Source organism: Aythya fuligula, chromosome 8 (assembly GCF_009819795.1).
Source record: "Aythya fuligula isolate bAytFul2 chromosome 8, bAytFul2.pri, whole genome shotgun sequence".
Classification (NCBI taxonomy): Eukaryota; Metazoa; Chordata; class Aves; order Anseriformes; family Anatidae; genus Aythya; species Aythya fuligula.
In genome coordinates, this window is record NC_045566.1 from 14,934,175 (window position 1) to 14,960,771 (window position 26,597).

General features: G+C 44.2%; 1 protein-coding gene across 1 annotated transcript; it reads right to left on the reverse strand.

Annotated features, from left to right (window-relative positions):
* Positions 1 to 237: 237 nt before the first annotated feature.
* On the reverse strand, positions 238 to 25,485 carry SYDE2 (synapse defective Rho GTPase homolog 2). Its single transcript, XM_032192207.1, has 7 exons — positions 25,380 to 25,485; positions 21,920 to 22,642; positions 13,878 to 14,977; positions 11,492 to 11,618; positions 7,182 to 7,363; positions 6,234 to 6,465; positions 238 to 2,588 (listed from the first exon to the last, which is right to left on the reverse strand). Exons 1-7 carry the CDS (start codon positions 25,483 to 25,485, stop codon positions 2,086 to 2,088), a joined length of 2,973 nt encoding a protein of 990 aa, XP_032048098.1. The 3' UTR covers positions 238 to 2,085.
* Positions 25,486 to 26,597: the final 1,112 nt, after the last annotated feature.

Below are 26,597 nucleotides of genomic sequence, written 5' to 3' on the forward strand. Positions count from 1 at the left end.
AAATAATCAGTAACCATGCATAGTCAAATTTTGTTCTTAATTCAAATTTTATTTGGAATTAAAATTTGTAGTTTAAAATGTATGCACATTCTGTAGGTATAAAAGTTTAAAAAAATACATTGATTTATTGATAAATGCTTCAGGTTAAATTTACATTTTCATACATTATCATCATATTGCAATAATTGTTTTGCATCTTTTAACACTTACAAAAAATAAATTAATGAGATTGAATAAACCATTTGAAACCATTTTAAAATAACTCCTTAGAAAAGAGGGATAAAGTTTGTCATAACAATCCTTAATTCCTTGCTATTGTAAATAAATAACTCTTCAGCTAAGCAATATAAGGAAGTATGGGTTGGCAGAAAAGCACTTACCCACACAGAGATTAGAAAGCCATGGCGGAATGCCAACATTGTACCGAAAACATGAAAATAATTCTAACCTGCCAGTTGACAAAGACTTGACATCTCAGAACAAATAACCACCTCACACCTCTTCCCCAAATCCCCCACTCCTCACCAAGGGTGACCTGTAAAGGACAAGGATTGACACCATGTCTCCTGTTTGTTAGAGGGGCTATCACAGTAACTGTATGTAATTTGGTAATTATTCTTAATTAAACAAAGATTGTGTTTGGTTACCATCAAATATTTAATTACTCACTACACACCAATGACTAAGGATAAAAGTTGCTCTGACAGCACGCTGACAGCTGAATCTAACGCAGCGAACTGCGATCCCTCTGCAGTTCCCCGGGAGTAACACCACTCTGCCCACTCGGCCCTGTAGGACAGCCCAGGTTTCCATCTGGGGGAGATTAACTAAAAGCTCCAAAAAAATAACTGCTGCTGTGCTCGCATCTCCAAAGGGCTTAAACACTGCTACCAGCAGACAGACAGTGGTAGCTCAACACAGACACAGGAAACTCTGGAGCAAAAAGAAGTGTCAAAGCATCAAGAATATGGGAAGAGGTTACAGGGACAAACCAAAAGTCTTTCTATTTTAAAGTCAGCACCTTTCAGACCTTCTTTACATGAAAAAAAATACAGAAAAATCTGAAGAACAAAAAATAAATAATCATGCCTTAATCTCCTTGCTGTGCATGCTGGTCACCCTTAAAGACAGTAGAAAAGTTCACTGCCAGAAATCCTAAAAAATCCTTAAAATTAATCTGAAAGGGTTGTAGGGTTTTGATTTGGAGATTTGGGGGGAGGAGAGGTTAACAGTCAACACCTGCAAATCAATGCCCTGCAACACAAAGTCATTGATATTAATCATTCACCGTGCCTTCTCTCTGAACACGTTTCTGTGCATAAATCAAATGCTGTGCTACTCCAGGGGTAGTTTCATCATGCTGTGCTACTCCAGGGGTAGCTTCATCTCGGCTTCACTGAACAAGTCATCTCAGAAACAGGGCTGTTTCAAAATTCGGAGACCTTTCCTTTCAAAAGGCTGCTACAGAGACATGCATGTTTATACACAGATGTATACAAGGTTAGAAAAATATTTAATTATAGCTTGTTTAAATAATTATTGAAAAGTGTTAATACATGAATACATTAATATTTGTACAATTAAAACTTTATATATAAATATTATATATATATATATATATAAAGCATTTTTCATAGCAGCCATTGCATATATAGTAAAATGAGTCTATCTAAAGTTCATGCTGCAAAACTCAGGCGAAGCAGCATAAATCCTCTTCCAAGAGGAACTTCTGTACCAGAGCTAAAGTTTCAGGAACAAGATTCCTGCTGTTACAGACAGCAGAAATGTTGATTTCTCCTCTGTCAGACATTGCCCAAACCGCCTAAGTGCATAGCATTTTCAGGGAGAAATGCCACTACATGGAATCACTTGACGGTTTCCAAGCCTTAAACACCAGGATCAGGCCAACACATTCTACCGAGAAGGCAGAAATATAACGGAATGCCTTGAAACAGACTCATTAACACAAGGTGGGCCACAGTCTCGTGGCAGCTCGTCCAAGGGCACCGGCACCCCTCTCAGCACTGCAGGGAGATCCCAGCAAGGGGCAGAGGCACTGTGAGGCGGCATCATGCAGGCCAGGGCTTAGAAACTCATGTTTAGTTTGTTTTTGTTGAGTTCCCTTTCCAGGTTTCCTATCAGGGTATCAATACTTTCCTGTAGGTCTTTGAGGTTTGCTCTTTGGTCCACTGCCGAATCTATCGCTTGCATTGTCAGGTAGCTCTGAAACGCATGCTCCCCAGGGACAGGCTGCGAGCACGTCGTGAGCCCGTCCAAGTCATCCACCCTGCCACTGTCATCCCCGCTTTCTGCATCTTCCGAGGGGACGTAATCATAGTCTGCTTCACCCAGACAGTCTTTTGGGTCTGAGAAGTAGCTCTCCCCACAACTGCTCCAGTCGCCGGCGTAGCGGTTGCTCGATGGGCTGTCCAGGCCGGCTGGCCTCAGCCTGAGCACCCCAGCCATGTCAGCACCGCTCAGATTCAGCATTTGAGGCCGGGGCCTCCTGAGCCTCAGGTAGTTCAGGGACGAGGGGTGCTCTGGAAGCATGTTCGGATGTGCCGGTTCTTGGGCAGCTGAGTGATGTACTGGAAAAAAGGATAAGTTAAACCAGATGTGGCTGAATTCACGCTGCAACACAGAGTGCATCGCAGAGTGCCCAGGCTCCCCTTTGCAGTGCAGGCTGACAGCATGCAGGGACATGTGCTCACTCACAGCCAGCACTGTCACGTCTTCTGCCACCCTTTGATACAAAATACTATAGGAAAACTACTGTAAAAGCTGTTTTGAAGGGTCATGCCAGAATCAAACTGCAACAGAGAAACCCTCTTTAGGAGAAACTCCCAGAGGAGCACTAATTAAATTCACTACATTAGTCAAACACCATTCAGCTACGGGTCAAAGAAAAGCAAACAGCTCAGCTCACACGCTTCATCCAGGCTAAAAGAAGTAACAGAAAGCAGGCACAGCAGAAGAGGTTAAAACACAACAAAAATACCAACACTGAGAAACACCTAGAGAAGCTAGAGATGCACTAGAGCTGAACTCTGGTGTTTCTCTCTTGCCCTAATGTTTTGCACTATTAATAGAAGCTCATTTGCATTAATTTTTCTAAGCAGCCACAATCAGAGGCACACTCAGGCAGGTTTGCTGGCAGCATTACCTGAGCTCATAATTACACAGCACAAGTTACTAACAGTCTCCTCCACTGTTACCGGCCTCCTACAGTAAACAGCACAAATATTTTTACTGGCCTGTGCCTATTAAATGTCTGAGCTGCAAAACTTCTTTTTTTTTTTTTTTTTTTTTTGGTTTTAAACAGACCACTGCCTCCTGTCATTAAATGCAGAGACTCCCTACGTGTGCTCACTGCTGAACACACAGCGTGCACAAACACACCTCGTTCAGCATCTGACCCATTTTCCCTCAGACTCCTCACAGGCACAGCCTCAGCCCCGAGACCTGCCAAATGTTTCTCTCTGGGCCACACTACAGGTTTCTTAGGGAGACTTTAGCCTTGCTTTACGTCTTGCATGGTAACGTGCAATAACTATCACTGCTTTTTTTTTTTTTTTTTTTCCTGCCTCTCCCGTAACAAAAGCCCTTCTGTTTAGGCTATGCTCCATTAAGACGAAGGGGCATGGGTTAACAATAACTTGCCAGTATTGCATGTTCTAACCAAACAAGGACTTACTTGTTTTCGGTTGGAAAAATACGGAAATTGAAGTATTGCACAACATGTTGGTTATCAAGCTGTCCCAAGCTCCTGGAGATTAAATGGAAGAGACCAGACTGCAATCTCTCCCTCAGGTCCAGGTGCTCTGTTCACATCACACCAGGTGTTTGCTCACTCACATCTCTGCAGTCGTATTTACCTCAATTTTAGCACAGTGTCCTGCACACCTTTTTCTTTCAAGCCATAGGATTCAGCCTTTTCTTCAAGGTGAAGAGCTCTACTACTTACCTTACTCTCACCTCCTCGACAGTAGTGCGTACTCCTACAGACAAAGCTGCATCTATGTGCCTTTGTTCCCCACAGCAGCCATGCCATGAACTATCCCCAAAGTGTCACGATGAGTTTCTGTGCAGTATTTGCTGCCTAAGCAGCTCTTTATCCCTTTTTCCAGCCACATTTCCCACCTCTCTTGCACTGCCTCATGGATGTGACTGAAAACTGGTGCCCGGTGGCTCTGGGGCTGCCAGCCACTGCTGACAAGGGCACATACATAGAGCCAGCTTCCTCTGGCTCTTTTTTCAGCCAGAGGCAGGTTTCTGTGGGGCTGCACTGAGAAGACCAGACACCAGGCAGCTTCCCAGAGGTTTTGACCCAGAACATGGTTGGTGCATGCTTGGCACAGCTGCCCGGTGAGTTTTCACCCAAGGCAACTCCAGGACACAGTCACTGTCAGGTCAGCAGAGTGTGAAGAAAGAAGTACAAAAGCACTGCCATTTACTTTGTCTCCAAGCTGCTTTCTGATGGAAGCAGTCCATTAGGAAATCAGACTTCAAGGGGGAGGAAGAAAAAAAAAAAACAACACACAATGGAGACAGTATTTGTTCTTCCCTCAGGGCATTTACTATCCATACTGACTTTTTTGCCAAACTCATCTCTCCCATTGCTAAGAAATGGAGGCAGAAGCAGGTGCTTCCAGCCAGCCAACTGCTGCTGGCACTCTTGGCAAGAGGTTTTCGGCAGGGGATGGAGCCCTGTGATGCACCCAGCATGCAGACTGTTCGTAATAGGAACAAAGATCATGATAGCTGCAGTTATCGTCTCACCCAGAAGGTACTGAAAAGCAGACCTCCTCCTCCTCATGTAAAAATAAGTTTAAGAACACATAGCATCAGACACATTATTCCTTTAGATTAACTGTAATTGTTTCATTGGTGCAGAAAATCAGCAGTTTCCTAAGAGCAGTTACTACGTTCTAAAAGGGAACAATTAAGAAGCTGCTAGGACGAGATGCATCTTCTCTTAGTCTCAAGCATTTAAGGGTTTACACTGTTCATGTTTGAGAAACAAATGTTAAAACACTCAGAGTACAAAAAAAAAAAAACACACACACACACAAAACAAAAAACAAACAAACAAACAAAAAAAACAAGCCACCAGTTCTCCACACCATCAGTGAAACCACTGTGAAAAAGGAAGCTACTACAGCACAGATCAACAGATCCATCATCTGTATAGAAAGGAAACTTTCAACAACTATTTGGCCAATGAGTATCTGAAAACAAAATTAAGCCCATTGGATCTAATTTTGAGTTGTTTCACAGCGTTACCCTCAAACTTAACTGAGAAGCTCCAATACCTTCATCTGCTCTTGCCTTGGAGCAGTGTTTAGTGCGATTCAACAATAGAAGAAATGCTAAGGAATTCACTGTGGGCTGAAATACAAGGCTCACTGATGCCACTGCATTTCCACTTATGTCTCCCCTAATCGTCAGGGAAATTTGAACACTGAATAGTCATTGCCCATTTGAAAGGAAGATCTTAGCAGAAATAATTGCCTTCACTGGAACTTCAGTAGTTAATTAAGACTGGAATTTCATTTCCTTTCTTATTGGGAACTGACCCCAAATTGGGCAAAACCATATGACCTCTTAAGTTTGAAGGGGGAGATAAAAGGTACTTACCTTTTTATAAACAAAACAAAAAGACAAAAAAAGCAAACAAAACAAACAACAGAAATCACCACACGCAACATTCTTCCTTATGCAAAGCTCTGGAGAAACTACCAGAACCTGCATAGCTCCTACTGTAAGGAGCAACTCTGCCAAATTACAAATGCAGAAATAAAGCAAACCATTGAAACAACTAATGAATCCCATACACTCAGAATCCTGAATAGTAGAAGCATAAAAGCAACGGAAAGAAAGAAAAACACTGTAATTCAGATGCGGAGACATTATTATTACTGGGTCTGCTTTCTCTGGTGCCTTGACTTACATAAAGCACTTTTCACTGCTTCTTATGTTACACTCAAACACTCCCATTTGGTGAGAAAGTAATGAAAACAACAAACTTCCCATTAAGCGAAGTGACTGAGCACAAAGAGTAGATTATATACTTGTCATGATTTCTTTACGTTTATAGGTGATGCCACAGTACCTTATATTTTAAGAATCCTGATGCCGCTTAATTATCCCGCGACTTAATCTACATTGACACACAGTAAAAACATACAGCAATGACTTGACATTTTCCTCTGATCAGGCTCATGAAACAGTACCTGGCCATAGCTGGAGTAAATAGTGAAGAACTTCTATGTGTTTTTTGAAGTCCAGGGCACTAGCAAGCTCCTCTGAGTCTGTGAAGACTCTGTTGTTATGGTTGGTGGTCTCCTGCTTCTGGCTCAGTAAAACTGGCCCAAAACACACAGCTAAGTTCTGGCACGTCATCTTATTCACTTCGTGGTAAGAAGCCACCAGTTTCAGGTGATCCAACAGCATCCTCAGGGTAGCCTGAAAGAACAAAATATTAGATGAGGCAGTGCTGACATCCTAACATCATTGCTCTAGAGGGATAAGACCAAGACTCAAAGCTGAGGATTTGCTACCAACACCCCTCAGTGGCACATCTAAGTGCTGAATTAAAAAATTGTATTAAGTCTCCTTGTTAAGAGCAAATTTCAGGTAAAATTCATCTCGCTTTTTACCTGATCTCAGTTTTATGTGGATGAGTTTTCTCACAGTGGAGAGAGGGTGTGACGGCAGGGAGAGACTGCAGAAGCATTACAGGCAATCCAGATACATTAGAAAATAAAGAAACCCTCAATAAGACTTCAGCATCAGAACAAGCTTCCAGAAGTCTACTTGCTTTAATAAAAAATGACCTGTTGCTAACTGTCTGGCAACCCCCTCCTGCTGTAAATGGGAATGACTTACGTGAAATCCATAAAGCAGTGTAATTTTAACTGCTTAGCTTGCAGAGACAATTCACGAAGGTACATTTTAATTAAAGTTACGTCCAGATACCTTCACTTTCAGCTGTAAAGCTCTCATGTATCTTTACCAAAGGAAGCATTTTCAAAGACTTGGAGCATCAAAAGTCGATGTGGACTGTTAAGTCAGAAAACTGATGTACACTTTTTGACATGTTCTAAATACAGAGTGAAAATGCTACTTTATTTTCTGGAGCAAGTCATTTACCATCACTTGACCTTGTTAATATCACTCACCTTCTCAACATCTGGCAGGCAATCTAGAAGGGCCACTGTGTGCTCAGAGTCACTTGGGTCATTTTCACAACCATTCGCTGCCATTTTCAGGGGATTTTTTACCATGCCATCCACCACTGCTTCATAGAGCTGCTTAGTTATGAGGGGCGAGGGTAGCTCTCGCAGGTAATCCTTTAGGACGCCTTCAGAAAAGACACAATGATAGCTGCTGTTAGCAAGCTGCATGTTCACCGATCAGACTTGGTTGGGAGCACTAAGGCATACAAAATTCACCCATCTCATGAGAAAATCCTCCATGCTCATGACAAATCTGGGAGAAAGGGACAGGGGAACAGCTATGAGGGACTAGCACAGGCACTGGCCACAGCTAGGGGGATGCTGAGAACTGAACATTTGCACTTCTGTAAGTTGGTTTTAAAGGCTGGGCGGTACTTCAGTGTCTGTGGGGTTTCAGCAACTGTACGAAGAAAACCCAACACAAGACTCCAACCAGCAGCAGGCCCTGGAACACACATGAACATGATGCCATCAGAGGCAGCAAATACTACCACATTCTGATATTTAACAAAGCACAAGTTTGGATGAGCTCAGTCTTTATAACTTAGCTGCAAACTGAACTGTATCCCAGCGGGCTTTCTCATGAGCCTGTTTCTAAAAAAGAAATACAGGGAAGGAGTTAACACCTTCCCCTTCACAGCCACGTTTACATGCAGAATACAAGTAAAAGTTGGCTTCTCTCTGTATAAATGTTTTTACTCCCAAAATGAAGAAAGGCTGCACCTCTATCAATGCAGACATCCACGTCGCACTGCATGAGCAGTGGCTAACTGGGCTGCACTGGAGCAGTCAGACCATCCTTCCCTGCAGTTTGAGGAGTGGGGCAGCCAAACAAAACTTGCATCTCTGCAGAGCAACACCCAGCACACAGCAGCCCGCCCCGAGCTTAAAACAGGAACATTCCAGCAGGAACATAAAAACCCAGAACAACCATCTGTATTTTCCTGAAAACATATTCTTCTGGGCCTTTGCTTGCTTTTTTTTTTTTTTTTTTTTTTGATGATGGCTTTGTTTTAATGGATAGCAGTTACAGAAGTGGCAGATTCTTAAGTTTCTGTTTAGTAACTCACATTCCTCCACCAAATTTTATTTCTTCCTCTCATTTTAGAGGCCCATGTCCCACATGCGGGTTAACTGGTCAAAATACGTCTGAGACAAATGTGGCAGGAGCTGGAGCAGCGTGTCATAGGTTGGGGTGCTTTTCCCCTTTCCGTAGGCAGAACACTAGCAAGAGGTGCTGACTTTATCAGGATTTGGCAGGGGAGGCTGAGGAGGCTGACATCAGAATCAGCTTACAGCAGGAAATGAGTAAAAAGGTATGGCTTAATCACATCAGCTTACACTGATGCAACATTTGTAGCCGTCTCTTACCAATAACCTAGGAGGAATTCCTGCAAACGCATCCACAACCACAGGACTTCTACCTGCTGGAAGAGTTTTTCCCGTTTAACCACGGATAGGAGGCTCATTTGGGAGCCACAAATGCCCCCTGACCTTTCGAAATCTTTCTGCTATTCACTCTGCCAAATTAGCCCTGTAGGAGGCTGCTGTTATTTTCCAGGAACCTACACTTCCCACTGCTGGCTGCCAACCCCCTAGCACATTCTCCTTGACACAACCCCTCACCCCACAGAACAAATTTAGATGGCAAGCTGAAATTGCCATCCACTTCATTAATTCCTCATTTTTCTGACCCACTGAGCTGTTAACAGTAATACACGCTTTACTCAGAGCTATGAGTTCACACGGATGAGAACAGACATGATGCAAAAACACTGCTACCGGTCAGTTCCTAAAATTGGCAGCCTGCTTCATTTTGGGCCATGAGCACACTTAATTGTGTGTAAGCCTCTGCCAATCCCAGAAGCAGTTTTCAGTCGAGATTTAATCATTAAATGTTCATTCTTTGGTCTCTGGATAGCTGTCAAAAAAATATCTTTATAATCTTATAGAAAAACAGTGCTACTCAAATTTCAAACAGGACACAAGAAAGCACGCCTCTTCAAACCTGCCAGGAGTTACTCTGAGAATCTGCACTGCACGGAGCACATGTTTTGGCTTAGAGAAGCATGAATCACGTGCACCAGCCTCGGCACTGCAAGTGCAGCCGCAAAGCACCAGGGCAAACACCCCCATCAGCCAGACTCTGCAGGCATACGTGAGATTTTGTACTGTGGGCATTTTCATTCCTAGTGCTAAGCACAGCAGGTACCTCAGGTCTGTCAGCAGAAGTCGCACGCTCACCTTTATGTCCAGCCCCCAGTGCTCGCAGCTAACCAGAGGACAGCTCATATTTTGGCCCTGCCCTGCCTGCTCCCTGCAACATGCACAGCATCACCGCGTCGAGGCTTCTCAATACAACACCAACACGGGCACTACAGGCCATTACATGGCACAGATGCAGGGCTTCCAGGGGGAATCGTTTTTAAGAAGTCATTTCTTAAAACAATTTTCCTCATAGGTAAAGCATCAGGTAGGTACATTCTTGCAATGTAGCATACAAAAAGCATAGCCAGTAGGCTTTGTGTAAGAAAGACATCAAGGCTTTTCACTCATATGACCCTAACTCTGGATATAAAAAAATTACACTACAGCAGGATGTAGCAAAAGGAGGACTCATTGTCCAGGATGTCCTGCACAGTCACCACAAGCTCACCAGCATCAACGAGGCTTTCAGCAATGGTACTGTGACCCTAAAGCGCACTTTGCAATTTAACCATCACATCCTAGGCTCATGACAAAACAACAGTCAGACCAGTGCTGCTGCCCTTCCAGGGCTCTGTATCTGTACTGAGCACTCCTGCAGTACAAACTTCAGTTTCAACCAATTATGGTGGTTTTTGAGTGCACAATGTGGTCAGGGATATAAAATGTTCACAAAATATTACAAGTTCTTTTGTATACAGATAGGAGGAAACTCCTATAACCTTTCCCAGAAAAATTCTGAATCAATTCTGCAAACAGTTTTATTGCAGATCATTTCTTGGACCATGGGAGTGCAATGACGTTTTTATTATTGCAAAATTAAATGCGTCAAATTTCACATCAGCCAAAAATCTGCATCAACCAAATATCTGCCTGACATTGGCAAATACATGACATCTGCTTACAAGTCAACACCAGACAGCTTCTTCTGTTTGGCAAAGATTGTTTCTCCCCCTTCTGAGTTGATTTACTAGAATGGGGAAGAAAGAGGTTTTCAATAATAACAACATGATTTTAGAAACCATTGCTGCCCTTTTTCATGAACTTATATGTAAAGAGAAGAAAATATTAAGTCATAAGATTGTCTGTATTATTTACTTTTACCATACACCTTCTCTTAAAAAAGGATGTCTCATACCAGAGTGAAGCATAAACACAAGATTCCGCTGCTGCAAATGCTTGTGCTCGAGAGCAACATCAAATCCAACAGCAAAGCCAGCCAAGGTGAGTCAGGTGAACTGACTAGCTGGATGTTCTTTACCAAAAGGTCTATTAAACAAAGTAAATGTCACAAAGTAATATCTCCTGACACTACTTCGCATAATTATGAAATGTACTGAACACAAAATGAATTCCCAACATGCTGGAATGAAATCAGAAGTCAACAGGACAGAACCTTCCAATATGTCTGAATGTCCCAAAGTGCTCTGGCACAGAAAATTTATATCCACTGCTGTTACGTGATGCTTTTCCATCACTGGATGCATAGGAAATGAATGTTATTGCCTGACTGCCTGGAGCAGTTAGTTTACTCTGTGATCCCTTAAATTAGATCAACTTTTGTTTACATAACAAATATCATCAACAGTTTTAGAATTGTTCCACCTTTCAACAATGACAAAAAAACACCTCAACAACTTCAATTGTACTGTGCAGCTCCTGTGAAAAGGCTCACTTAAAAAACTGGTGCAAACGAAGATAAGGTTTGTAAGACCTTCTGTTCCTCCACTCCCAGTCCTTCCTATGCTTGCCAGGATCTTGCTGTGAAAGCCCCCAGCCTTGCGCACCGTTACCTTCCTGCACCAAATGCTGTGTTAGCTGAATTCCACGTCCTCCTCCCTCCCAAGCCCAGCTACCTGGTATTTGTACATCTCCTAGGTTTGTACATCTCCAACACACATTTTCACTTGACTTTTAGCAATACAGGGAAGTAATTAATAGCTTGTTAAATGACAACAGAAAACTAGTTCAGAGCCCAATTGCACCTTTTTGAAAACACATTATGCACATGTCCAGATTATATATTACAAGTAAAGTAAATGTCTTACCTGTTATCACATTAATGTCTGGGTACTGGCTTTCAGAAAGGGTAACTGCCTTGCTGTCCCTCTCAAATGCCTCTCGAAGCTCTTTCTTAACTGCTGCTGAGCCACACAACCGATACAGACCTACAACCTAGAGGCAAAAACAACAGCCCCACATCAGTTAGCACTCATCACACAAGGCACTGTTGATCCGTAAGGGAATAACGTTAGTTTTCCGTAACAGCAGACATCCTGAGCAGTACTTCACTGACAGAAGCGAAGTTTTAAGTCAGAAGCACGCCATCAAGTAATTCAAGATCATTTAGTACTTTTACACAAAACTTAGTAAATAGAAATACAGATGAAACATTGATTCTCCCTTTATCCTATTCATTCAGGTCACCACTGTTTTTCCTGGTGTAACTGTTTAGTTATACAACGTAAAACTGGACCTTCAGCAGAAATAAATGAGGACAGAGAGCATTTTGAACTTTAAATACACCAAAGTACACTATACCAAAATAGTTATTCATCATTAGCAGAAAAAAAGTAGCCACACTACTGACTACCTACTAACACCAAGAAATGCTATAAATCCTCTTTTAAAAATCCTTAACATTTTTCCGCATGAATAAGCTAGACATAACTAAAACTAAACTATATTTGATGCCAGTAAAAAGAATTTCAAGAGAACTATGAATGCTCCGTTATGACATCCACAAGATGCTTTTTGAAAGATGACAAGATGTTGACTTGCATGTTTCAAATTACATGGTAAGTTTTATGCAAAGCAGGGGTTACTTCAGATGTTCAAGGTGACAGGACTGAAGTCCACAACACACCTGGACTGAGTTACTAATTTAACATGCTTTCACACAAATTTTGCATTTTATCATTACTGTACTTTTCATCAACATCATTTGTACAAAGCACTTCCATGAGTGAAAGGAAATAAATCTTAAATACATTATTTTTATGGACTCTGCAGGCAGGTGTACTGAGCTGCAAATGGCTAGACCAGAACTGCTGTGGACTTTGGCAAACAAAAAGCCCCAAAACCTAATGCAGACCGCACAGACTTAGAACACACATATCCAGGTTTGCAAAGAAGAGTATTTGTCTGGCCATATATTAATTCCTGTTTAAATAAGTGGAAAGTTACTCATGGAATTTGTACTCCCTCTTTCCCAAGACTGAATGACCTAGTATTTGCCGAAGAGAATTTCTTTTAACTCTGAAGTTTCCTAATGCCATGTCTGAAATTCAGGTGGAAATGACATACCATGACAGCAGTCTGCAGCCTATAAGAAAATGAAAAACGTCAGACGGGCACACGGTTAAAACAAGAAGTTAACAGTATATTTTGCATTTTTGGTACTCCCTGTGCAAATGCACAAATCAGATTTCATGCTCAAAAGCACCAGGTGCATGCAGACAGCTCAGATCCCAGTCGCCTCATTACCAGTGATGCCTTGATTACCCAATATCATTTGCATGACTAGGTTCTAATAAGCCCAGAATAAAATGCTGAAACCATGGGACACATATACTGTAAAGAATACAACTTCTTTCTTTCACTGATTTGCATGTTAGGAGAAGCACTCACAATGAAAATCACAGTTGTTATCAGCAATTACTTTCAATAAGTAATTACATAGAAATACTATTACTGTCTGTATTGCATGACCTAAGTAGCCACGTTACCTGGCTACACCTGGACTTACAGCCAAACTGCCAGCAATTTAGAATAGCAACAGTGGTAGGTGTGATCACTTCTCAATTTCACCTGAGCAGGAACATGTGTAAAAGAAACCAAGGGCTCACACGTGCTACGGAGCAGTGTGCTGAAGTCCTCTCACCAATTTCAGGTGAGTTGCCAAGGGGAATCATCCATCCTTAGGACTGTGCATCTTCCTGTCTAACAGATTTGTCTGTCTTGACTTACGTCTTCATTGAATGATCTGTGCCTCTAGAACAAGACATTGCCAAATCCCAATCTCTTATTTAATAAGACATTCATTTATTAGTAGTGCTGTGACTTATTAATAAAGGCTTATTAATAAGGCCGTGCCTTATTTTGACAGTGACCCTACATGCTAGGCTGCAGGTTCATTTAACTACGCCCAGTCCTAGAACACTACTGCAAGCGAGTGTATTTCTTTACAAAGGCCAAGTTGGAAGCATTGATATCACAGTCCTGTTATTGTTCCCACAATACAATGACAAGTGTTCAACAAACAATAGGAGCAGCAAAAAAAAATTAAAATTTAAACACGGAAAGTTTTTTTTTAATTACCCCTTTTCCACTCACTGCTTATGCTCCAGAAGTAACAATGCAAAGATCTGTAACAGCAGAGATCCTGGCACAGCAATATTAACAGCACAAAACAGATGTAAATATGCACAGTACCTGACAGCCTCTCTTTTCAATCTCCATAATGCATTTCTGAATTAGAAGTGGTACCATCAAGCCCGTGTTCTCCTTCTCCACAACTTTTCGAGCATCTACGCCGAACATCACTGGCTCCCGATCTGCATCCAGACCATCGAGGGAGTTCTCCCACTGTTCCATAAGCGACAGCTTGACGTAAATAAGTCCCCTTGGCTCCAGTCTGACAGCCAGCTGATGTGTCTTTGTCACTCGAAAGAGAGTGGGAAGAGCCACAGTGCCGTGACAACACACACGGTTTTTCCGCGGGGTGGGTTCCCAGCTGAACACCACTAGCTTTAAGTGCTGAGCATTTTCAATTTCTATGTTGAATGTGTGGTCCATATCTAGAAATGCTGTCCTGCAGGTAAGCAGGGCTGTTCTTGCTTTGTTTACCGAATCAACCTGTATTGCACAAAAGACATCTTTAGAGTCTATTCTTGGTGGTTTCAAGTCTTCGGCACCATAAAAGTGAATGCTCATGAGTCCGGAGATGTACTGAGAACACTTGGGTTGATCAGAAAAGTTGTAGTGCCTGAAAGCATCAATATCTATCTCAGTTTTACCACTGTTACTCGGAAGGCTCTCCTTTCCTTTCCCACACTTAGTTTCAGGTCCGTGTTTACCTGATTTCGTTATGAGTTCAGGAGAGTCACCATCGCTGAGGTAACCACCTTTGCTGGAGGACTTGGAACTCCTCGAGCTTTTCTTTTTGTAGGTGTGCTGCGACGACACGCTGCTGTCAAGATGGTAACGACTTATCACGTTCCTGCTGGCAGCTGCAGTCGAGTTTCCAGAAGATGGCAAAGAGGTTGTATGGCTTGTATCCCGACAGTTCCCTTTCAACAGGGAAGAAGGATTATCTGAACTATTATGGCTTGAAATTCCCTTGACACTCAGCTTCCTGCTGAGCTCTGGCAGCTTTTTCATTTTCATGGAAAGTTTCCTCACAGTTCTGGGAGATTTAATTCTATCAGGGAAGGGCCAGTTGATGGATCCGCTTTTTTTCAAGGGACTGGGACTTGGAGGAGAAATTTCTGTTGATGGTATATCAGCCTTGTGTGCAGGTATAACTCCAGACCCTTTAGGAAAAAAAGAACATATATATAGTTTTGAACCATTTGGTAATCGCAGTTTACAGCTATGGAAATAAAATATAGAACTAGGGGAAAATAAGTTAATTTGTCCTAACTTTATAAATGCAATTCAGACAATCATCAGTCAGATGATCAAATGTTCACAAGCATACAGAAAGCTGTATTCTGCTGACTTGTTCAGCCAAATTTGGCAGTTCATAGTCAGAGCCCTGATCTGTTCTGCTTTATGGAGATGAAAGGGCCAGAAACTACAGATAAACAAATGAGCTATTTCACCACTGCATTCAGCTCGGCCCATTTGTGTTATATCCCCCTTCATCCAAGCAGACAACTGCATTCCTGGGGCACAGGTGCAACGAGGCCAGTATCAAAGGGGAAAACACTGGATTATGACATGCACTCCTGTCTGCAAAGAAGTTAGTTATGAAGACAACACATTAGCATTGCCCTCTCAAGTCTAAAGGAAGCAGGCTCATCCCTGGTAAAAAACACTGCTTCTTTTGCACAGCCCTAAAAAAAAGTGCACTAAATCCCTCCCCCTGTAGATGCAGGCAGTGTCTCACACCTCTTCTGCCATTGCTTTCAGCTACCCTTTTCTGCTGCAGGAAGGAGGAAGAGGAACACAAGGATTTCTTTCTTCTGAAAGCTGCATCGTGCAGTGCCGCATGCCAGCAATTTTCCCTTTCCTGGCACAACCATCCCACAACAGGGCTTAGTTATACAGTTCCCAAGTGACATCTTTGTGGCAAATCACTCATTTTTTCAAGGAAATACAAAAACTAAGTTACAATTCAAGCCTTTCTCACTGTCACCAGCATGAGGCAGTGATGACTGCAGGAAAGGCAATGGTATTTACATGAATTGCTGGAGCATGCAAGAGGAGAATTGAGGCCAGAATGATAGATACAAATAAAATTTCTGAAGTGCATTCATCTAGAGCCACTTTTCTATCCATCAAGAAACTGATAGTGGTTCCTGATAGCAATATTCACCCCATCCACTCATCCCTTGGCAAACTCTAGTAGCTCCAGCCAGACTTGTGTAGCTGTGAGCAAAAGGCTGAAGCACCAGGGAGCCCCCAGGCAGGCTAATCCCTGCTTGTGCAGCTGGAGACCACATGGCTGTACCTACCAGCTATCCATCCCCCCTGCTAACCAGGGGAAGGCAGAATCTATTCACGGCATGTAGAAGGAAAGAAAGAAGAGACTTCTTTGAGATACTCAGGAAATGATACTTTACAGCAGTTGCTTCTACAGTTTTTCCTAACACTTACTGTATAAAGCCTAATAACTAAGTCCAAATCACCATACTACTAGTGATATTTACAATTCTCCTGCTCATCCAAATTATGTTTTCACCATTTAACTACAACTTTTTAATACTTCACTTAGCTTAAATAGCGTAACAGGCAATCTAGCCTTTGATCAAACTGATGCGATGCCTTTTCTTTTTCCCCTCAAAAAACACCTACAAAGACTAGTTTCCCACCAGAAGTTTGGCTTTAATAACTTTTGCAGGTAATTGCTTAAAAGAGCACCTCTGTAACAGAAAGTTTCATTTAAGAAGAATAACACCTTAGAATGGGTTCTCCAGCGCAACAGAGTAAGACGCACCTAGCCCTGCATCTCACAAAGGTGTGCCCTCGGAGGGCACGGGCCATTTCCAGCACGTCTGCTGTGCTTTTCTGGCAAGCAGCTAGTTAGGAACGTGCTGTTTGATAAAGCTGGACAAAGCCCTGCTTGTGCTGCGACTCGCATCCTGGCCGCGCTGGTGGGCTGGCCTGAGGCACCCCGTAGCAGTTGGTGGCACACTCCAGCCCGCTGGCATTCACCTTCCCTTTCTGCCACATCTCTAGCACAGGCTTAGAAAAGCAGGCCAGCAAGTTGAACTTCCCTCCATCTCATTATAGCTGAAAAGCCAATTGACATTGTGACTTCTTTGGGTCCAACTTCTGCTGCCTGCAGCGCCAGACAGTTAACATGAAATACAGGGCTGTGTGGGTCAGTATTCCCAGCAGGGTCACACCACACACTGGCCCACTAAGGCCAGCAATGCGCTGAGGTACACACCAAGGCACTCTTTTAACCTGCAAAAAAAAAAATTTTTTTTTAAACTCTATGAAAACTACTGTTTTGACAAATTCAGTCCTGTGTGCAAACCCACATAATGCTTCAAGGCTTCAAGGTCAAACAATGGCGAAATTATTAGAAGTATTAAAAAAAATCTCTAAGAACTCTGTAATGGTATCTTATTTTCTTCCTGTCAAACGTATACTGATGTTAACTAGGCTGTGACAAACCCAGCTCTGGGATCACGTTTTCTGGAACAGAAATGCTGAACTACTTTAAACAGACCACTGATGGCAGCAGGACGTGACTACAAAGCAGCAGAGGCCAACAGGCCGACCGCCGCCTGCTCTGCACCACAGCGGGCCTCAGAGCATCCTCTGCGAGGCCACCCCATCCCAGGGGAGAACAAACACGTTTAACAGCACTCTGCATCACTGACCAGGCTTAAGAGTTCAGCATCTGCAAACAAGAATGAATTCCTTGCAAATATTCTAAATGTTAATGATTCTCCATGTCACACAGAGCACAGCAGGCTTCATTCGAATGCTGGCATTGGACCAAACTCCACTGGCCTCAGTACCAGGCACGACTCATTTGGGCCACTTGCACCAAGTTCTCCTCCCTTCAAGGTTTCTTTCATGGCACAAAAAGCAGCTTTGGCTCTATTTCCCCAGTAAGAGGATAAAATCAGTTATTCAGTACAAATCTGGAGCTGAGAAGGGCTATAACAACTTTAAATTAAGTGCTTTTAGTCCTTGGTGGCTACATCCCCTTGCCTCTTTGCCTCTTTCACCAGCAGGTCCTTAAGGTACGGTTGCTGGATGGATCAGAGACATGCCCGTGAGGAGGCCTCAGCCCGAGACGCGCATGTGGTGCCCTACTGGCCCACTGCTGCGGCCCCACACAGGCAGGAGCCCCCTCGGCCTGCAGCAGTCAGCATAGCGCAGCCCTCACCCACCCTGCCCGAGGCTCCAGCACCAGCCCAGCCGGAGCTCAGGATGCGCTGCCCCATGACCTCACACGGCAGCTTCGTTGCACGTGGTGACATTTTGTCACTGACCTCTCCTCTGTATACCACATCCTTCTGGTACCACAGACGTGACACAAATATTCCACATGAATGCTTTTTTGCCTTATGTAACCACAGCTCCTTGCACTTGAAAAATAGTAAAATCACAAAATGTCTTCATCTGAAAAAATTTAAGCAAAGAGGATTTGCAACATATGGAAGTCAGCAAACGTGATCTGCTGCCCAGAATGATCTATGTATACTGCTGGAAGCTCATTTGCAACATGCAAGCATGAGAAATATTTGCCCTCACTGGCCCCAAAAGATGCATTTGTAAGGCAGGATAGCGGTCATGGCATAAGTGAAAAAAAGAGCACTGTAGTTTTAATTTGATTTAAATCAACCCCAACACACACCAACTGGAGCTGTAATGCACAGTACCAACCTTTGGTCCTCACAAGCTACACTGAGCAAGTCCTACCAGAACGCCTCTGAGATACAGACACACATGAAATGATTCCCAATTAGTTGGACACTAATCCCAACAATAAACCTTCCCAAAAACTAAAACATTACAAATTCTCCAAAAAGTCCTATTTGGAGCTCCACAATGTAAACCTTTCACAAGAGCAGACACTACAAAGGGGTGCTATTGTTCAACATTTTGCAAGTGATACACACATCTAGCAAAACATACCGAGTACAATCTTAAACAGTTGTAAAGAAAATTTACCTTGAAATTTTGCATATATGAAAAACTAACTACAATATGAGAAGTTCACTGAGTAAGAAAATGTCCTTTACTTCCAACCACGACCATTTTGCCTGTGCAAGTACACACTGAACTAAAAACGAGCTCCACAGTCCGCTTACATTTCCAGCTAAATTCTCCCAGGGACCTAAAAGCATGAGATGATGCCATGTTTCTACACTACTGACTCAGAACCAAATTAGTTTCTTACTGCTGCCCTTTGTGTTTGTCATAAACAAAATACATTAAGTGTTTTCTCAAGCTCTGCTACAGGGTCAATTTATTTTTAGTCAGTTTCCTTTCTAAAAACCAGCATGGCTAAAATTATTAAATGAGGAATTACCTGACAAATCCTATTAACATAAATGGCATTTACTGAAGAAAGTAACCTGAACAACACCAGGAACTCATGATGTAAGTTATGACTATGGTCAAATTAGCACCCCTACAATTACGTCCCATTTAAAAATAACATTTACAGGACATATGTTTGCTACTTTTTTGGGGAAGACTTCAAATAAATTAATTCTTTTAGATTTTTTCCTTATATTTCAATATAAACTTTTCCAAAAAATAATAAAAAGAAAATACATGACCACATTCTCTGTACAAAAGTTTGAAATCCAAACAAGGCAGCATTGTTTGAAGCTGTAAAGGTTAAACTGTCCAAAGAAGAAAACAACGAATTATAAACAAAATAAAGATTTTGTTGGCTTTAAGAGTATACCACTTTTTTCTTCCTTTGCTTCTCAAAATGGTTCTAGCACTAACCTAATGGTTTTGGTTCTAGCACTAACCAAAACTGACATATATGAAATTATATTCATAAGAAAGTTAAGCAGACTCTTCCCCAAAGCAGTAACTGTGTATTTCTCAGGAGTTACTGCTTGATGATGTACGCAGCTCTCTCAGAATATAGACATCTATTTCGTAGCAATTGTGAGTGCAATTCAAACAAGGTTCCAACACAAATAAAGTTAAATTGGCCATGTTGCCCTTCATGCAGTAATTGTGTATGGATGAGCTGTCATTTTAAATTTGACTGAAAATAACTGTAGACACCTTAACTGGACTGAAAAGGAGAATGAAACCACTTCTCCATGATAAAGCCAATTACTGAGCAGCAGGGATTCTCTTCATCACCAACTAACCTATTCAGCCTGATCACTATTGAAAGCATGCAAAAGCATAGCTGCATTTAAAATAGCTTAATTAACTCAGTGCACACCAAACCAATCAGGACAAATTCGTAACACTTTTTTCCTGGTTTAATGAAGGACTCTTTAAATGGGCAATTGTGCTCTTATGAATAATTGTTTCTTCTGCATGGAAAAAAAAGTTTTCCTTCTTTCATAAAGAGTTTTATTTTTTAAAAAGTCATACATCAAGAGATTAATCACCAAATTAATCAAAGGGGGTCAAACAGCCTGTAGGATGTGCTCATGCCCTTCCTCAATAACCATGCTTAATAATGACCACTCCAAAGTGCCTTAAACTTTCACCATGAAAAAATATCCTATTTCCCCTATCTTGCAAGCAAATATAATTGGTCTAAGTATTCAATGCAGGCTATAAAGTGAACTATTTCTAAATAAATGTTCTCAGTATACTTTGTGACTAAAGTACATTCAGATCTCAGTATTTCCACAAAAAGAACAAAATGTGAGCTCCCAAAAGAGAGGACAGAGTGCTTTTTCTTCCGCTGTTTACAGAAGTTGCTTTGGTGCCTCTGAAAACATCTCCCATTCCCAGAAGCCATCTCTGCGCTGGAAATCCAGGCAAAATAACTTCTGGCATTTACAGATTTGGGGCAAATTTTCCAGGAGTGAGCACCACAGGGACAGGGCTCCTCCAGAGGATAATGCAGAACAGGAGCCTGGTACCCAAGATTCAGGTCCTCTGCTGGCCCAGGAAGAGACGCCAGTGACCTGCCTCTCAGTGCAAGTAGGCATTTAAACCAACCCCAAAATACACAAAGCAGATCATCTCACATCTCTCCACTGCCTGCAAAGCAAGTCAAGGGGAACAGTCTTCAAAATTCAGGCATCCAGGTGTCTACATGGTGTAACATGAACCCTCTCAGCTTTTGATTATAAAAATATTGTATATCCACATGAAGCAGATGATTACTAATGCATCTGCTTTGTACATGAAATACAGAGAGTGCTGGCAGATGAGCTGCTCTGTCAAGAAACCAAATTGGTGCCAGGAGTGGAGCCTGGAATTGCCTGTCTCCTGATTTTTATGCTAAGACTGTAACTCTCTCAACAGGATACTGGAGTTAAGATCAAAATATAAGAAATGTCCGTAATTAAAAAAAAATACCTTTTTGGATTTTTTTTTTTTGCTTCCTTTTGTTCAGTTATTTCTGTTTGGGTTTTGTTTGTTTTTCTTTTCTTTTTTTTTTAAATAGACTGGGAAAAAGTCTTTAATAAGATGCTGAACTCATATACCAATGGAATTATTAAAATGAGACTATCAAACCCTCGGCCAGAAGTAACAAGCCAGTTAAAACCATTCCTCTCCAGTCTATTAGATTAACCTGAGAGATTCAACAAGAAAGCAATTACAGAAAGTGACATGATGAATGGCATTTATAGTCTTCCAAAAAGTTTTTATTAAAAATCCTAGCAACTTCTGAAGATATTAAGCAGTTTCAAGGCTGGAACCCAAGACCTGAATCAGACACCAGCTAACAGAAAGGAAACCAAGTGTGTCTTCTCATTAACAGGCTTAAGTAAGCTCTCTTTATAAAACCTTTGTTTTCAGCCAGGTGGGAGCCAAAACGAACAAGGACTGTTTTGAGTTCAGAGCTGGTTGCAGAGGGCTGGCAAGCAGGGCAGAGGAAAACCACATCCAGGCATACCAGGTGAGCAAACTGACTGAAAAATCACTGTGCAGCTCTACATTTAGTAGGTATCAATATCACTACTTGAGTCTTTTCTTTTCCTTCAAATGAACTTAACATGCACTTCCACTGGAAATTTGCTCAATACATGCAAAAGAGAGAGAAAGAGAAAAGAGACATAAGAAAGCCTCATTATTCCTTTAGAAGAGAAGAGAAGATACAACACTTTTGTCTTCCTGAACCCTCTTACCTGTTGAAAGGCACCTGAACGCAGGATTGTCTTCTGCTGCCGGCACGCCCTGGGTCTTGCTGGCAAACCTCTGCCGCTGCTGCTGCAGCTGCTCCGCAGGGTGCACAGCATCGGCTGGACCCAGCTCGCCAGGCTGAGCGTCTCCTGCACGCTCTGGGGAGCCTGGGGGGCCAGCGCGGGGCCCCAGCTCCCGCCCCAAGTCCCTGCTGGGCACGCTTTTGCAGCAGCCCGAGGGGCAGTCCGTGGTGACAGGGTGATTCGCAGCAGGACGGAGGATCCGCACGATGTCTGGCTCGTCGTCTTCAGGGATGGGATTGTACCATATTTCTCCTTCATCGTCTGCATCATTATCCTCACCGAAGTCAAAGGGACAGCGTCTCAGCACAGTGGAGCCCGCGGTGCTTGGAAGGGCGCTCACAGCACTGCAGCCAGGTACAGGGTGCTCCTGCCCTCCCGGGGACTTGGCAGGAGCCTTCTGAGTTTTAGGTGTAGGCTGCGGGCTGGGAGACTTGGGTACCTGGGTGACAGCTCCCTGCATTTTCTTACATGTGCTTTCTCCCTCCGGGCAAGGGGCTCTGTGGGTGCTCTGGTGCAGCCAGTTGCGTTTCTTGGAAACAGTAATGCTGTTCATCTGTGGCCGGTGCTCAGGGACCTCGCTTGCCTTCGGAGACTTGGGTTCTTTTCTGCTCCGTGGAGCTATGTAAACATTTTCAATTAAATCTGCTGTCAGAAAGAAAGGCAGAAAGAATGGAAGACTTAGAATATCATTTTGTTTTTAACAGGACAAAGACATAACCCGTCATGCTACATTTGCCGTAGACCCCATCCAAGAGGGCAAAAGACAAGTTGATACCATCATAAAATTATACCTCAGCCTGCCAAAACAGAATGCTCGTATAATTAATAAAAAGTCAGACTAGTCGGGCTGTATTTTTAACACCATGTAATTTAGATAAATGGCAGAGAGACAGCTCTGTGGAAAGGTCACGCATACTTAGACAGAAACGGCTGCCTTTTGCTCTGGTAAGTTCAGGTACAGGGGGTTTGACAAGCTGCTACCTACTAGTTCTACAGTCTGTTTCTGCCACTGAAGAGCAGCCCATGCTTTTGGTATAATGTACTGCTCAACTAGCTACCAAAACCATGTAGATTCACTGCTACATATAAGTACAAAACGAAGGTGAAGACCTCTGCTGTGCAGAACCCTCCAGAAAGGACTGTCCTTACCAGCTGCAGGCTACACAGAAGACGGGAGCATCCTCTGATTTGTGGGGAACATGAAACACACAATCGCAAAAGAATCAAAGGTGAAAAGAGAAATCTAGAAAAGTTTTTAAATAAGCCATTTTACAAGTAAATTTTCATCTAATAACCGATCAAAGTCCATTCACAACTCCCAACTTGACACAGCTGCATTAAAACAGTGGGTAAGCTTTTAATAGTGCACCACTGGGCAGGCTCCTCCCTGCCCCTGATGACTACTTCAAGGCCCTCACCTTCCCCAAAAAGCCCAAGGAACTCTGCAGGCAATACAAATAGGCATAGTGTGCAAGAACTGCGTTCCCACAAACAAAAATATCTGCCACTTCCTGCTCTTCCAGGGAAATGCAGGCCCTTCTGCACGGGCTAAGCAAGCCTGCAATTCTCTAAACCAGAAAGCCTGCGCTTCTTACGGCACCCTTAAAAAGAGCACGCGTGCCCAAGTACGCACCGACGGCACAGCTGGAGCCACGTGCTGTCCCCTGTGCTAGGAGCAGCAGGCACGCAGAGCGAGCTCGGCAGCGCGCTCCACCGCAGCTGTTCTCAATGCGAACCTGGGCATTTCGGGAAGAAGCTACCTGCACAACTCACTGCAGACTTGTTAATAAGCCGGCAGCTTTGGAGCACTCACGTAACCCTCCTGCTTGCAGAGGCACGCTGCGTATCGCGCCTGCACACAGCTACCCACTCGCATCTCCCAACCAGCCCGCGCGCTGCCAAGAGACATCGATTGCAAATGTTCACTGAATCCCATCCAAATGATACACTTGCATTTAAGTCTTCCAAGAGCAGCTCTCACAACCAATAGCTGTGTTTGCAAGTACTACTTTCCCTTTATTCAAGCTTGGCCCTGATCCTGAAAGCCCTTATGCCTATTTATTTTAGTAACAAACTGTTTCGCATGCAAGTATCTGCACAACCAGCGGTTCCATGGAACAGAGTGAGCTCTAAACATCACGAGCTGTTGTAGTAACGAGACAAATTCACATAAATAGGAAGCTTTCGGAGCTATGCAAGCGAGGAATACACTTTTTGCTCCAGAGCAAACCTTCATTTGGAGGGACACCACCTGCCCTGTGATAGAGCTCTGCTCCCAGGCTGTAGGGCATCCCAAAAGCTGAGCAGGCCAACCCAGTACAAATACAGAACAAGACAACAGCTCCTCCCCAAAGGCTTTGACATGGCACTGAAAATACATAAATAAGTAGGAGTTGGAGGTTCAATTCACCTTCCACAATTTCTGCAGAAGATTAAATAAGTCACTAGTTAAAGCTCAAGCATTATGGTAACTCCACCACACTTTCAGAACTAGAGCCGCGGCGTTTCAGCTCAGCTGAGGTCAGGATAAATGCTCTGCCTATTACGTGCACACATGAAACATTTCGGCACGATGCTGGGCTTTTTGGGTTGCTTTTTAGGCTGTAACGCGCTGGGAGCGGCTGGTCCCAGCCTCCCCATACACAGGTCAGGACAACCTGCAGCCCCTCGGCTTGGAGCAACAGCCACAGGAACGTGCTCTCCTCCCCGAACCTCTCAGTAAAACCACAGCACAAAGTTATTATGGATTTAAATGGTACAGCAGTGAGACTAAAGTTTTATTTGTTAGCTTTCAAACGCATTGTGTAATATAAAAAAAATGGAGACAACAAAAGCCAAAGAATGACAAACAGCCACAAGCCAGAGAACAGCAAACAGTCATATGATAAGAAAGTGTGTGGGGACCCACACAGAACGGCAGGCTGCACTCAAGAACCAATTATTACAAAGAAATTTTACTCCTGAGATGAAGAACGCCTGACGTGAAGATGCTATCGCTGAGGACTGGTTCAAGACCCGAACTTGGACGTGCCGAAGTGGATTACCTCTGCTCTGGACAGAGCTGGAGCTTTCCCAAGGTCTGCAAGCACGACAGACGCTTCCGAGCTGCAGTAAATAACTCACTTCTCCATCCCCCCGGGTGCTGCCAGCTCCAGTTTAACCCCCCTCGGCTTCAGGGCTGTTTTGGTTTGCCTGCGGTTACAGGAGCCGACACGGCGCGGTGCCGATCAGGCAGCTTTGGGGCCGGGCGAGCCGGCGGCGGCCGGAGCTCCCCGTGCTGCGGCTGCTGCCAGCTGCGAGCCGCGGGCAGTACCCCCAGCAGGCGGCACGGAGCGGCTGCGGGAGCCCGAGCCCGCCCCCCCCTCCCCGGCTTCTCGCTTACCCTGCGGGGCGCAGGTCCCGCCGTGGCGGTGCCCGCCGCCCGCCGCCCCGCGCTGGGACCTCCTGCCGCGGAGCTTGGAGAGGGTCCTGCGGAGCGGCTCGGCCATGCCTGCCCGCCCTCAGCGCCCGCTGCCCGGCGGCGTGCGGCTGCCGGCGGCCCCCGGGAGGAGCGGCAGCGGCGCCGACGGCCCCCGGCCGCGCTGCCCCATGGCGGCGTGTCTCCGGCTCCGCGCCCCCGGCTGCCGCGGCGCTGCCGCCGCGCACATACTTGGCATAGCTGAGCGGGGTGAGAGGCCGCCCGCACTGCGCATGCCCCCGCCCCGCGCCCTCCTGCCCGCCCGCCCCGGGGCCGCTCCCCGCCGCGGCGCGCGGCCCCCTGAGGTGAGGGGGGCCCGGGCCGCCCCCGGCCCCGAGCCTCCCCGTGCGCGGCTGGGGGCTCGCTGCGCGTTTTAAATGCCTCTTCTCCCTCGATGCTAAGCATTTCCCTCACCCCAAAGAAACAAAGCCGTGGGCTGCAAATGAGTGCTGCCCACGGGCTCAGGCTGTGCGCGCGGTGGTGCTTGCTCCCCAGAAAGTCTTCAGGTGGTTGTCTGGGCCCTGGCCGCAGCTCCTCGGCACAGTGATGCCAGTGAGCCTTCGGTATTCCAGCCAAATGCCATAGAGGTAAAAGACAAATGACATTTGGACAGCGAAAATAACATACTGAGGCTGCTTCACTGGGCACATCTTTGGTTTGGTGTGTATGTTGCTCACACACCTCAGACCAGTTCCATTAGTGAGTGTGCATCCCTTCCCCACCAACCTTGGGAAAAGGTACACCTCCAATTTGCTACCGAGATAAAATCCTCAGATGGCTTTTGTTAATTAACATCCACACAGGCTTACACCTCATGCCCTTCATTGCATTACAGATAACTCCAGGACAGTATCCATGTGCCGTACCCTACAAACGGCCAAATACTGGGCTGCAGAAACTGCTCCCTAGTTTCTGGAGAAAACCACCACAGCTCGTGAGCGTAGTGTGCATTCGCAGATTTTCTTGCTTACTAAGTTCTGAGGGGAATTTAATAACCTTTAAAGCTGAATCTTTCTGAAGAACAACATTAGATTCAAATTTTAAGTCTTAATATGTAAAACACCAATCGCAATAGGCCAGTAAGACCCGTACACACATGATGTGGAAGAGCTGCAGAGGCCTCAGCCAACCTCAGTCACTCCC